Raw genomic sequence first — 14,857 nt, forward strand, 5'->3', positions numbered from 1 at the left:
CTGTTATTTATTTTATCAGTGATAAAAAAATAAATTATTACACCAGCAGTCAACAACAGAGGGAGAGGGAAGCTTCAGAAGTTCCCCCGTCCCATTTGGAGGGTTTTTTAGCATATTGCGCAATCGCGTCCACCATTAACGAATCGATTCGTAATTGTTTCGTATTTGTTTCGTAATTGTTTCATAATTTACGAAATTTCGTAAATATCGAACTTTTTAAAAGAAAAATGTCGGAATTCTTTTAAAAAACGAAACGCAAAAACCCCCTAAAAACGAATCGATTTTAGAAATAAATTTTTCCGTAGTTGCCCAGCCCTAATATAAACCCTTTTTCCTAGTTTCAACAGACCTCACTACCTCTGAGGATGCTTGCCATAGATGCAGGCGAAACATCAGGAGAGAATGCCTCTAGACCATGGCCATATAGCCCGAAAAAAAACCAACAACAACCCACACATAGGAAATAGTTGTGTTGTGGTTAAGCCAAAGGTTGTGGTTAAGCGCAGAGTCTGCAGGTACAAGAAGATACTTTCCATCAAAACGTCAAGGGAGAGGGGCTAGAAAGAGACTTCACGACCTCTGAGGATGCCTGCCATAGATGCCGGCGAAACATCAGGAGAGAATGCCTCTAAACCATGGCCATATTAGCCCGAAAAAACTACAACAACCCAGTGATTCCGGCCATGAAAGCCTTTGACAATACATAGAACACTTTGTCTCTTTAGATCAGAACTTGACTGTTGTGTTTCTGCTGAGAAGGAGGATCACCTCCACAGAGTACGACTTGGTCCCTCCACGGTTCCAGGCACCCGTGGTGGTTCTACGTGGTTTGGAAGAGCAAGTTCTTCGTATTTGAGGATGTGTGTTTCTGAAACGGCTAAGCCTCAAAATGGCACATTCCCGAAGGCTACGAAAAATCTGTTCCTATTCCTGCAGTCGTTGGGTTTTCCCGCAGTTAAGGCACAGCGTGTGGAGCTGGCTTCCTTTCTAGCTTTTGACGTCCTCGTCCTTTAAGAACTTAAATCCCGAAGGCGCTTCGTAGAGGCTCTCCCCGTCCGTGCTGAAATCGTCGTCTTCGTCATCAAGGTCACTCAGCATTTTGCAAGAGGTCTTTTTTCGTCTGTCAAAGCAAAACAAACAGTGCAACCATCAGCATTTCCTACTGTAGGAAAGATCTGCAAATAGAATTGCCAGTAAAAGTTGGAGAGGTTTCAGTAATTACTGAATATACTCGAGTATAAGCCTAGTTTTTCAGCCCTTTTTTAGGCTAAAAAAGTCCCCTTCGGCTTATACTCGAGTCAAGGTTATTTATTATTTTACTCTGTTGTTGTTGTTGTTGTTGTTACAGTGCCACAGGATTCCGTCCTGGGCCTGGTCCTGCTCAGGATCTTTATTAATGACTTAGATCAGTGTTTCTCAACCTGGGGGTCGGGACCCCTGGCGGGGTCGCGAGGGGGTGTCAGAGGGGTCACCAAAAACCATCAGAAAACACAGTATTTTCTGTTGGTCATGGGGGTTCTGTGTGGAATATTTGGGCCAATTCTATCGTTGGTGAAGTTCAGAATGCTCCTTGATTGTAGGTGAACTATAAATCCCAGAAACTACAACTATCAAATGTCAAGGTCTATTTCCCCCAATCTCCACCAGTGTTCACATTTGGGCATATTGAGTATTCATGCCAAGTTTGGTCCAGATCCAGTATTTTCTGTTGGTCATGGGAGTTCTGTGTGCCACGTTGAGTCCAATTCCATCATTGGCTGAGTTCAGAATGCTCTCTGATTGTAGGTGAACTATAAATCCCAGCAACTACAACTGCCAAATGATAAAATCAATCTCCCTCAATCCCACCAGTATTTAAATTTGGGTGTATTGGGTATTTGTGCCAAATTTGGTCCAGTGACTGAAAATACATCCTGCATATCAGATATTTACATTACGATTCATAACAGCAGCAAAATTAGTTATGAAGTAGCAACAAAAATAATGTTATGGTTGGGGGTCACCACACATGGAGGACAGGATTAAGGGGTCACGACATTAGGAAGGTTGAGAAACACTGACTTAATGAAGGGCCACAAGGCAGGATCATCAAGTTTGCAGACAGGACCAAATTGGGAGGGAGAGCCAAGACTCCAGAGGACAGGAGCAGGACTCAAAGGGATCTCAGCAGATTAGAGAGATGATGGGCCAAAACTAACAAAATAAAGTTCAACAGGGACAAATGCAAGATACTCCACTTTGGCAGAAAAAAACGAAATGCAGAGACAGAATGGGGGACGATGAGGCCTGGCTCGAGAGGGGGAAAGATCTTGGAGTCCTTGACAGATGAGAGAGATGATGGGCCAAAACTAAGAAAATGAAGTTCAGCAGTGACAAATGCAAGAGACTCCACTTAGGCAGAAAAAAACGAAATGCAGAGACAGAATGGGGGACGATGAGGCCTGGCTCGAGAGGGGAAAAGATCTTGGAGTCCTTGACAGATGAGAGAGATGATGGGCCAAAACTAAGAAAATGAAGTTCAGTAGTGACAAATGCAAGAGACTCCACTTAGGCAGGAAAAACGAAATGCAAAGAGACAGAATGGGGGACGAGGAGGCCTGGCTCAAGAGCAGGATGTGTGGAAAAGATCTTGGAGTCCTTGTGGGGAGGAAGGGGAACATGAGCCAGGAATGGGATGTGGCGGCAAAAAAAGCCAATGGGATTTTGGCCTGCATCAAGAGGAGCCTAGTGTCTAGATCTAGGGAAGTCATCCTCCCCATGCTCTCTTCTGCCTTGGTTAGACCACACCTGGAATCACATTGTGTCCAATTCTGAGCATCACAATTCAAGAGAGATATTGACAAGTGGGAATGTGTCCAGAGGAGGGCGACTCAAATGATCCAGGGTCTGGAGAACAAGCCCTATGAGGAGCGGCTTAAGGAGCTGGGCATGTTTAGCCTGAAGAAGAGAAGGCTGAGAGGTGATATGGTGAGGGCCATGTATAATAAATATGTGAGAGGAAGCCACAGGGAGGAGGAGGGAGCAAGCTTCCTTTCTGCTTCCCTGGAGACTAGGACGCAATGGAGGAATGGCTTCAAACTACAAGAGAGGAGATTCCATCTGAACACGAGGAAGAACTTCCTGACTGTGAGAGAGAGCCGTTCAGCAGTGGAACTCTCTGCCCTAGAGCGTGGTGGAGGCTCCTTCTTTTGGAAGCTTTGAAACAGGGGCTGGATGGCCATCTGTCAGGGGTGATTTGAATGCAATATTCCTGCTTCTTGGCAGAATGGGGTCGGACTGGATGATGGCCCAGGAGGTCTCTTCCCACTCTTTGATTCTATTATTATTATTATTATTATTATTATTATTATTATTATTACTACTATTATTATTATTATTATTAAGCAGAGGCTGGATGGCCATCTGTCAGGGGTGCTTTGAATGCAATATTCCTTCTTCTTGGCAGAATGGGGTTGGACTGGATGATGGCCCAGGAGGGCTCTTCCCACTCTAGGATTCTATTATTATTATTATTATTATTATTATTATTATTATTCTATTTATTATTTTATTCTATTTATTATTATTACATTTACCTTTTTACTCTATTATTATACATTTATTATTTTACTGTATAATTGTTGTTATTGCTACATTCATTATTTTACCCTTATTATTATTATTATTATTACATTTATTATGTTATTCTCTATTATTATTGGAAGGATACGTAAGCACATTGACATTGAAGGAGGTAAATCATCATTTAATCAGAGTTGGACAGTCTTTATCTTAAATTACAATTTTTGTAAATATTCAAAAATATACCACCCACTGATTCTTCAATTAATGTAATTCAATTGGTATCTATTTTTCTTTTGCAATTTACCTGTAGCGGCTGCATTTCCCACCCTCGGCTTATTCTCGAGTCAATCCGTTTTCTCAATTTTTTGTGGTAAAATTAGGTGCCTTGGCTTATATTCGGGTCGGCTTATACTTGAGTATATACGGTATTTGTCAGAATCTTAAAAGTTGTTGCTTGTTACCTGGTCGCATGGCTAGAAGCACTTCCTCTTCTACTCAGCCATAAAAGGTACAGGGACTGTCTCTAGTTTGCAGTCGTATCACTCTTTACCTGCGTACTATTTGGACCATCCTCACTCCATATTTGGCTTATGATTAATGAAAACAAGTATCACCATTTGCTATCGGTTGAATGACTGTCAATATAATCTAAAACAGGAACCTTCCTCCTCTCCTTCCCTTCTTTCCCACCTTTTCTCCATCCTACTTCCTTCCTTCCTTCCCTCCCTCCCTCCATCCATCCATCCTTCTCTTCCCTTCCTTCCCTCATTTCTTCTTTCCCTTTCTTTCCTTCCATCCTTCTGTTTACTTTTTCCTTTCTTTTCTCCCTTCTTCCCTTCCCTCCTTTTCTTCCTCCCCTCCTTCTTTCTTTTCTTCCCTACTTCCCCCTTCCTTCCTTCCTTCCTTCCTTCCTTCCCTCCCTCCCTCCCTCCCCCTCTCTCTTCCTTCCTTCCTTCCTTCTCCCCTCCCTTCCCTTTCCCCTCCCCTCTTTTCTACCCTTCCCTCCTTTTCTTCCTCCCCTCCTTCCTTCTTTTCTTCCCTACTTCTTCCCCCTTCCTTCCCTCCTTTCTCCTTCCCTCCCTCCCCCTCTCTCTTCCTTCCTTCCTTCTCCCCTCCCTTCCCTTTCCCCTCCCCTCTTTTCTACCCTTCCCTCCTTTTCTTCCTCCCCTCCTTCCTTCTTTTCTTCCCTACTTCTTCCCCCTTCCTTCCCTCCTTTCTCCTTCCCTCCCTCCCCCTCTCTCTTCCTTCCTTCCTTCTCCCCTCCCTTCCCTTTCCCCCCTTCTTTTCTTCCCTTCCCTCCTTTTCGTCCTCCCCCCTTCTTTCTTTTCTTCCCTACTTCTTCCCCCTTCCTTCCCTCCTTTCTCCTTCCCTCCTTCCCCCTCTCTCTTCCTTCCTTCCCTCCCTCCCTCCATCCATCCATCCTTCTCTTCCCTTCCTTCCCTCATTCCTTCTTTCCCTTTCTTTCTTTCCATCCTTCTGTTTACTTTTTCCTTTCTTTTCTCCCTTCTTCCCTCCCCTCCTTTCCTCCTCCCCTCCTTCTTTCTTTTCTTCCCTACTTCTTTCCCCTTCCTTCCCTCCTTCCTCCTTCCCTCCCTCCCCCTCTCTCTTCCCTCCTTCCTTCTCTCCTCCCTTCCCTTTCCCCTCCCCTCTTTTCTTCCCTTCCCTCCTTTTCGTCCTCCACTCCTTCTTTCTTTTCTTCCCTACTTCTTTCCCCTTCCTCCCTCCCTCCCTCCCCCTCTCTCTTCCTTCCTTCCTTCCTTCCCTCCTCCATCCCTTCCCTTTCTTCTCTCCCCTCCCTTCCATCTTTCCCATTCTTTCCTTCCCCCCTCCCCTCCCTTCCTCTATTTCTTTCTGCCCTTCCTCCATCCTTCATTCCCTCCCTCCTTCTGCTTTCCTCCCCTCATTTCCCCATCCCTTCTTTCCCTCCCTTCTTCTTTCCCACCTTCTCTCCCTCCTCCTTCCTTCCCCTCTTCCTACTTTCCTCCCTCCCCTCCTTTTAATAACAATTAATAATAAGTCTCCCGAGTACTCTTTGTTACACTCTTAGTGTTTACAGGTTATTCACGAAGCACTTGCGACTTTTTGCCGCTGCAAACAGAAATTTGGCCACCTGTTCCGTTACCCTTTTGTCAAGATCAGACAGTAAATAAGTGCAGTACCAACTTAGGGATCCCTTCCTGGCCACTTGGAGAGTAGAGGGGATATTAACCTTAGTCTATCATCCTTGTAAATTGTGCAAATAAAAAGTACATGTCTGACAGTTTCATTTTTTCCCTCCCCGCATGGGCAAACTCTGTGTTCGTAATCAGTCCCTTTGTATCTACCCTCTAGTATGGCTGATTTAAATCTGGCCCAACTGAAAGCAAGGCAAAATTTTGGGATGTTTAAATTTTCTAAGTATTTGGCACTGTAGTGAAATTGTTACTCTATGTTAAAGTTTTGGTGTATAGCTCTATGTTTACATATGGCAGATAGGGAAGAATAGGATTCATTTGCATATGTGAAGCCGATTGGTCATATGCAGATTAGCGTAGGCCCTGGATTTGAAAAGGCTGCTAGGCCAAAATGACAGTTGGGGAGAGCAGAGCTGAACATTCCAAAGGGGCGGAGCCAAGGTTCTGAAAGAGGCAGTTTAAAAAACGACAGGTGGGAATTTGTGTGTGAAGAGGAAAGTTAGTTTTTGAGTGCCTGAGAGAAATAAGCAGTTATGAAGATGTGTTAAAGACTTCTGATATAGAGAAGCAGTTAGTTAAATAGAGCTCGAGTTTTAAGGAACTAAAGAAGGCTAGTGTTGCCCTAGTTCAGAATATAATTCAGCCAAGAGTGTGTAAAGCAAGTAACATGTTTGTGAATGTGAAACATTGATAGTTTATTCAGAAAAGTTAACCAAGTAAATGATACTGACTGTAAGCCTCAAGATTGCAACAAAACACAAATGTAACCACAAGCGTTGGAGCCAGAAGTTATAAATAAACTGTGTTACTTTGTCATACACAAGAGTGTTTCATTGCCTGCAATATAAAATACAAAGATTTAACAGCACACAGAAAGTCCCAGCCAATATAAAAGAAGAAACTGAATCAGTATAAGGCAGCAGAGGTTTTTAGAGAGAAAATAGTCTCTCTCCCTCACCTCAGGCACCTCCCAAAGAATTAAATGTTAGGCCTAAACTCAATGGAGAGCGTGTGGAGCACCTCAGAGTCATTGAGTCCTGTTTGTCTATGTCACTGATTTGTTCCGCTGAGATCTGCATTATCTTTTTATGGGCAAAACCGTTCAATATGTTCTCTGAGAGGCCCATCTGCCTGAGTTTCTGATTTAACGCTTTGATTCAGTGGGATTTAAAGAGATCTTTTTGAATCAAATATGTATAACCCATTTCAGGCCCTTTGTGCACCCTCTCATCCAATATCCTAGGGCCCTTCTCCAAGTTAGTGATTTGAGTGAGGCTGTTCCTCCTTCAGAGAAAAAGCAAAGCTCCCGAAGAAACCTTGTCAAGAAAGTCCTGGAATAGCTTCATCTTAGGGTTGCCCTATGTTGGAAACATCTTGAAGGCACACAACAAGAAGATGACAACAGAAAATATTGAGAGAATCCTGAAAGCTATATTTGAAGTCTGAAACCCAAGGCAAAAAGGGGGAAATCAGGCCCTCCGTATCCTAAACAAGGAGCTGCTGCAGCAGGAGAAACCTACAGCTCTTGATCTTGGAGAAGTTGGACCATGGCACTGAAGCCACTGTGTCTCCGGAGGTTCCTCCTTTCCCACCTGAGTTCCTGCTTGATGGCACTCAGCTGCCCTTGCAGTTGGTCATTCAAGTCAACTTGCTCTTCCAGGTCCCGCTGGAGCTTCTTCTTGGAGCTTTCGAGCCTGTCGATTTCTTCTTCGGCTTCCTCCACTTGCCGCTTCATCGCCTTCAAGCGCAAACTCAGCTACGGAATGTAAGAAGTCAATTAGAATTTGGGGAGAGAAGACATCTCATGCAACTTCACAAACATTGCTGGGGGGGGGGGGGTTGCAGTCTATATTCTGCAGAGACTCAGCATTATGATAAACCTTATGAACCATCTAAAGGGTTTAGTAATCTGTAAGTAACAGTTTACAGGCAAAAGCAATTCAGGGTGGAGGCATGCAGGGGATGGGTTGCAGCTGGGTGTTACTGAATTGAAGGAGCTCACCTTGGGACTGATCTTTGGGAGAAAAGTATTGTCATATTTTGGTGGTGAACGCTACTGGTCCCGTCCCCCCCCCCCCCCCCAAGGTCTGTTGGATTTTCGGTATCCTGACCTGTCTCCTGTAATCTTGGAACCTTGAACTTTTGGACTCTGGCATAGAGTCTTGATCCCTAACTTTGTTTATTGAAATCTTGGTGTTTGAGGGAAGGACCCTCAAACTGGACCCTTTGACTACAGTGTAGCGTTTGCTACCAGTTTTTGTTTATTCTGTGGCTGAGTGCTATCTTTATATTTTGGTCTATTAAAACAGCCAGGAAGTAAATGCTGTTTTAATTAAACTGTTTGATAAAACTGGGAGTTTGGTTCATCTCTACCTAAATAAGGCAGAGCCCTGGCAACGTGACATTAACCGCCTTGAATTGCCTACGGGCTGAGAAAGGCTGAGAAAGGCGGTATATAAATACAGTAAATAATAATAATAATAATAATAATAATAATAATCTTTATTTATACCCCGCCACCATCTCCCCGATGGGGACTCGGAGCAGCTTACATGAGGTTAAGCCCAAACAACAAAATACAATAAAATACAACCGAAAACGCAAACAAAGCACAACATCCTAATTACATAAAACATATATTATTATTATTATTATTATTATTATTATTATAACTTTATTTGTACCCCGCTAGCATCTCCCGAAGGATTCGATGCGGCTTACAGCAGGCCGAAGCCCAAAAACAATACAACAATACAATACATAGCAAATAAAAAACAGTCAAGCAAAAACAATGACAGTAGAACACGACAAGACATTATTAAAAACTGAGTCGGCCAAAGTAGGGTACAGGGTTAAAAGTGCTGATGTGTCGGAGGGGTGTAGGATTAAGATAAAAGTGCAGTGTGCGGTGTACGGTGACCTTGGTAACTAAAGTGCTTCTGGGATTTGGTCCTGGGAGATTCCTAATCTGAAAAGGCACATTGGAACAGCCAGGTTTTCAAATTCTTTCTGAAAACTGCCAGTGTAGGGGCTTGTCTGAGATCTTTCGGGAGGGTGTTCCAGAGGCGGGGGGCCACCACGGAGAAGGCCCTGTCTCGCGTCCCCACCAAGCGCGCTTGTGACGCAGGCGGGATCACGAGCAGGGCCTCTCCAGATGACCGGAGTGAGCGTGTGGGTTCGTAGACAGCGATGCGGTCACGCAGGTAGGGTGGTCCCAAACCGTTCAGGGCTTTGTAGGTAAGAACCTGCACCTTAAATTGGGCTCGGAAAATAAACGGCAGCCAGTGGAGCTCCTTAAACAGGAGGGTTGACCTCTCTCTGTAATATATATATATAAATAAATAACGATATAAAATTACAATAACACAATCACAATAACAGTGGGCGGGCTACATGGAATGATTAAAAGAAAGACTCATTAAAATTGCTTAAAAACTCGGGCGAGATAAAGGAGAAAACGAATTGTTTGCGGACGAGGACTCATTATAGTGGGGATTGTGGGATCACCTTTCCCACAGGGGAAGGAGGGATGGGTACTCCAATGACAAAAGACGTTGAGGCTAATCAATAGTGCGGGATTGAATACTGTAATGAACTCATACCTTTTCTTCGTAGGCCGCAGCCTGGGAGTCAGTGCCTTCCCTTGTTGGGAAGGCAGCTCAGGATGGCGGACATGATGGTATAGGCAGAGAGGCAAGGGGAGGAGTCAGCTAACTCCTGATTGGTTCAGACCCCAAGGGGAGGAGTTGAAGGAGAGTGTAAATAGGCTGTCATTTCTGACAGAAGAGGGAGAGAGAAGGATTTGATCTAGCAGAGAAAGGATTAGGATTTCAGACAGGGAGAAGAGAGTTTCTGAGTGAGCTAGGAATTAGCCTGTTAGGGAATAATTAAGGAGCAAGTGCTTCTGTATAGCTTGACTAGGGCAGTCAAAGGGAAGGCTTGTTTACTTGTATTAGGACGGAATACAAGTGGGTTTATTTCCCTAAAGTTCAGAGTAGTCCAGGGGAAACCTAGATACTCTGGAAGGCAGCCAGGGGCGGCTGGTCAAAGAAACGCACTGTTACATATTACGGGATAGTGTGAGGAAAGTAGCTCATATTAAGGAAAAGTTACTCCTTCTAAAGAAACCATTTGCTTAATAAGTCTGTGCTTCAGAAGCAAACTACGCGTATGTATTTCTCAGTAGTCAGTTGTTTGCTTCAAATACTTCAATAAACCTGTTCTCTAGTTTACTGTTAATCTGCCTCAGCCTTGTTTCATCATATAAGGTTAGATCCAGTAAGCCTCCACATCATTCTCTACAGTTCAGTCACTAGAAAGGGAGCCAAAAGGAAGAGCCGGTGTATAGGGACATTTTACCTCAAGTACAACAACAAGACAATTCCTCAAACTGTAGTTTGGGGTGGTGGCAGCAAACCTATCATTACACACACCCCGTTCTCTCTCATCACCTGTAATTCCCTTGTTCATCCTTTTACAAATACCTACAGCAGAAGATCCGGGTTTTGAGGTTCTTTTTAAAGGTTTCTAGGGTAGGAACTTTCCTAATTTCTCCCTAAACTAGCACAAGGGCAGCCATTTCATGGTGAATAGTTTATGAAATGGTTAAGAAGATTGTCAAACTATCCTAAGAGTTGTATCTGAGGGGATGAGAAGCCTATGACTGCCAAGCAAGGAAAGCGAGGTATTCCCCCTCTACCTGGTCCTTTTGGTCCGTCAGGGAGAGATGCTCGTCATCCACCTGCATCATGAGCTCTTTGACTTTCCTTTCAAGGCGACGGTTGCTGAGCTGGAGGTTTGCACGATCTCTGGAAAGAAAAGGAAAGGTTACACCCAGAAGTGAACACCAAGAGCATGAGGTATCAAGTTATGCTTTCTTGGATCTGACCCCTCGCACGCCACGTACATACTTCCCACTAGATGCCTTACATAATGCTATATAGTCTGTGCTGCCTTTGGACATGGAAGTTACTGCTACACCTGAGTGGGGACGGGTTGTAGCTCAGGTGTAGAATGCCGGCCCGGCCTTCAGAAGGGCCTCAGTCCAACCCTCAGTATCTCAGGTAGAGCCTGAAAATTTTAGTCTTCAGAAAGGGCTCTTTTGGATGAGATGAGGCGTGTGTAGGGTGGCATGGCGGAGGCCGGAAACGGATCTTATAAAGGAGCTGGAAGGCTTCCCCATGTGTTGATTTACCTCTCTTCATTCTCCAGCCGCTCCTCCAGCTCCACAATCCTGGTCTCCATCTGGACAAGAAGCCCTTCTTTGCTGGACCTGTAAGAGCCCTCCAGGTGCAGAATCCGACTTTTCAAGTCTTTGTTCTGGAATAAGAATGTGTAGAGCGTAGTCACGAAATCCGTAGCCCAGAAGCCAAGCATGGGCAGACTTTCTAACTTGGAAAATAGTAAAGGGAAAGGTTCCTCCCTGACATGAAGTCTAGTCGTGTCCAACTCTGGGACTCTGGTGCTCATCTCCATTTCTAAGCCAAAGAGCTGGCGTTGTCCGTAGACGCCTCCAAGGTCATGTGGCAACAGGTATGACTGCATGGAGTGCCCTTACCTTCCCACAGAGCAGTACCTATTGATCTACTCACATTTGCATGTTTTCAAACTGCTAGGTTGGCAGAAGCTGGGCCTAACAGCGGGAGCTCACCCCACTCACCGGATTCAAACCGCTGACTTTTCAGTCAGCAAGTTCAGCAGCTCAGATGTTTAACCCGCTGCACCACTGAGGGCTCCAGACTGAAGATAAAGGTTTTCCCCTGACATGAAGTCTAGTCATGTCCAACTCTGGGACTCTGGTGCTCATCTCCATTTCTAAGCCAAATAGCTGGCATTGTCCATAGACACCTCCAAGGTCATGTGGCCACTGGCATGACTGCATGGAGCGCCCTTACCTTCCCACAGAAGCAGTACCTATTGATCTACTCACATTTGCATGTTTTCAAACTGATAGGTTGGCAGAAACTGGGACTAACAGTGGGAGCTCACCCCACTCACCGGATTCAAACCACTGACCTTTTGGTCAGCAAGTTCAGCAGCTCAGAGGTTTAACCCGCTGCACCGCCGAGGGCTCCCAACTGAAGATGGAAGAAACACTCTTACTCGTCCCCTGGATACATCAGGATGCAAACCCAACTCCAGTCCATACCTGTCTGTCTAGAGAAATCTTGTCACACTCAAGATCTTGCCGTGACGTCCTTTCCTGAAGTAATTCACTCCTCATCTGCTCAATCTGGAATTGACGGAGAGAGAGAAACACGTTGGATTACTGAACATGAATATAATGCTGACAGGGCCAGATTATTTTAATTTCGTATCAAAAGCATTGCAGAAATTAGTATAAAAATGATAAAAATAGAAGGTGCACAGGCAGCGAAATATCTTTTGACCAAAACTGGGCAACAGCAACGGCATTGTCTGTAGCCTCCAACAATTCTTCCTCTGGGTTGTTGTACTTTTTTTTTTCCGGGCTATATGGCCATGTTCTAGAGGCATTCTCTCCTGACGTTTCGCCTGCATCTATGGCAAGCATCCCCAGAGGTAGTGAGGCCTATTGGAACTAGGAAAAAGCCTTTATATATCTGTGGAATGACCAGGGTGGGTCAAAGAACTCTTGTCTGCTGGAGCGAGGTGTGAATGTCTCAACTGACCACCTTGATTAGCATTTGATGGCCTGGCAGTGCCTGGGGCAATCTTTTGTTGAGAGGTGATTAGATGTCCCAGATTGTTTCCTCTCCGTTGTTTTGTAATTTTTAGATTTTTTCGGGCTATATAGCCATGGTCTAGAGGCATTCTCTCCTGACGTTTCGCCTGCATCTATGGCAAGCATCCTCAGAGGTAGTGAGGTCTGTTGGAACTAGGAAAAGGGGTGTATATATCTGTGGAATGACCAGGGTGGGACAAAGGACTCTTGTCTGTTCGAGCTAGGGGTGAATGTTTCAACTGACCACCTTGATTAGTATTTAATGGCTTGGAAGTGCTAATCAAGGTGGTCAGTTGAAACATTCACACCTAGCTCCAGCAGACAAGAGTCCTTTGTCCCACCCTGGTCATTATTCCACAGATATATAAATCCTTTTTTCCTAGTTCCAACAGACCTCACTACCTCTGAGGATGCTTGCCATAGATGCAGGCGAAACGTCAGGAGAGAATGCCTCTAGGCCATGGCCATATAGCCTGAAAAAAACCTACACAAACCAATATGCTGTGACTCTGCTATGGCTGACTTCTCAACAAAAGATTGCCCCATGCACTGCCAGGCCATCAAATGGTAATCAAGGTGGTCAGTTGAAACATTCACACCTAGCTCCAGCAGACAAGAGTCCTTTGTCCCACCCTGGTCATCATTCCACAGATATATAAACCCTTTTTCCTAGTTCCAACAGACCTCACTACCTCTGAGGATGCTTGCCATAGATGCAGGTGAAACGTCAGGAGAGAATGCCTCTAGAACATGGCCATATAGCCCGAAAAAACCTACAACAACCCAATCTTTTACCTGTCTGTTGCTGTCAACCCCAGGCAGAACCCCGCTGCTGGTTGGCTGCCCAAAGGCTCCGGGCACAAGTGGTGGTGGTGGTGGTGGGGGGGGAGGCAGCCTGGTCAGCCGGCCCCCTGAGTCACCAGTGTGTACCAAAACAAAGCCACGATTCTTCCTTGCCTTATTATCAGTGCTTATCAGACCCTGAAATAGTCTCCTGGGAATCCCTCCACACTTGGCCATCCCCACGGGGGCTTGGAACAAGGCAACCTTTGTGGCAGCCCATGCACTCAATTGGCACTTCCAGAAGCCTTGCTACAAACACCTATTTTCCGCCCAACCCAATGAACAGTTGTGGTTCACACTTGCTTTAAAACAGCTTTTCTCAACCTGGGGGTCGGGACCCCTGGAAGGGGATCACAAGGGGAGTGTCAGAGGGGTCGCCAAAGACAATTAGGAAACACAATATTTTCTGTTGGTCAGGGGGGTTCTGTGTGGGAAGTTTGGCCTAATTTTCTCGTTGTCATTTGATTGTAGGTGAACTATAAATCCCAGCAACTACAACACCCAAATGCCAAGGCCTATTTCTCCCATACTCCACCAGTATTCACATTTGGGCATATTGAGTATTTGTGCCAAGTTTGGTCCAGATCCATCATCGTTCTGAGTCCACAGTGCTCTCTGGATGTAGGTGAACTACAACACCCAAACTCATGGTCAATGCCCACTAAACCCATCCAGTATTTTTTGTTGGTCATGGGAGTTCTGTGTGTCAAATTTGGGTCAATTCCATTGTTGGTGGAGTTGAGAATGCTATTTTATTGTAGGTGAACTATAAATCCCAGCAACTACAACACCCAAATGCCAAGGCCTATTTCTCCCAAACGTCACCACTATTCACATTTGGGCATATTGAGTATTTGTCTTAAGTTTGGTCCGGATCCATCATCGTTTGAGTTCACAGTGCTCTCTGGATGTAGATCAACTACAACTCCCAAACTCAAGGTCAATGCCCACTAAACCCTTCCAGTATTTTCTGTTGGTCATGGGAGTTCTGTGTGCCAAATTTGGTTCAATTCCATTGTTGGTGGAGTTCAGAATGCTATTTTATTGTAGGTGAACTATAAATCTCAGCAACTACAACACCCAAATGCCAAGGCCTATTTCTCCCAAACTTCACCAGTATTCACATTTGGGCTTATAGAGTATTTGTGCCAAGTTTGGTCCAGATCCATCATTGTTTGAGTCCACAGTGCTCTCTGGATGCAGGTGAACTACAACTCCCAAACTCAAGGTCAATGCCCACTAAACCCTTCCAGTATTTTCTGTTGGCCATGGGAGTTCTGTGTGCCAAGTTTGGTTCACTTACACCATTGATAGAGTTCAGAATGCTATTTTATTGTAGGTGAACTATAAATCCCAAATACCAAGGCCTATTTCCCCCAAACTCCACCAGTATTCACATTTAGGCATATTGAGTATTTGTGCCAAGTTTGGTCCAGATCCATCATTGTTAGAGTCCACAGTGCTCTCTGGATGCAGGTGAACTACAACTCCCAAACTCAAGGTCAATGCCCACTAAACCCTTCCAGTATTTTCTGTTGATCATGGGAGTTCTATGTGCCAAATTTGGTTCAAT

General features: G+C 44.8%; 1 protein-coding gene across 3 annotated transcripts in view; it reads right to left on the reverse strand.

Annotated features, from left to right (window-relative positions):
* Window positions 1-323: 323 nt before the first annotated feature.
* Window positions 324-14,857, reverse strand: part of CGNL1 (cingulin like 1) — a 113,050-nt gene continuing 98,516 nt past the window's right edge. Inside the window, exons 14-18 of one of the 3 annotated variants that reach the window (XM_067471189.1) lie at window positions 11,887-11,970; window positions 10,933-11,057; window positions 10,438-10,546; window positions 7,259-7,494; window positions 324-1,120 (exon numbers count right to left, since the gene is read on the reverse strand). In XM_067471189.1, coding sequence (XP_067327290.1) covers window positions 988-1,120; window positions 7,259-7,494; window positions 10,438-10,546; window positions 10,933-11,057; window positions 11,887-11,970 — 687 coding nt within the window. In that variant the 3' untranslated portion in view covers window positions 324-987. The remainder of the gene's footprint in view (window positions 1,121-7,258; window positions 7,495-10,437; window positions 10,547-10,932; window positions 11,058-11,886; window positions 11,971-14,857) is intronic. The other 2 variants (XM_067471187.1, XM_067471188.1) reach the window with 2 other exon arrangements.

This window comes from Anolis sagrei, chromosome 9 (genome assembly GCF_037176765.1).
Source record: "Anolis sagrei isolate rAnoSag1 chromosome 9, rAnoSag1.mat, whole genome shotgun sequence".
NCBI classification, from domain to species: Eukaryota; Metazoa; Chordata; class Lepidosauria; order Squamata; family Dactyloidae; genus Anolis; species Anolis sagrei.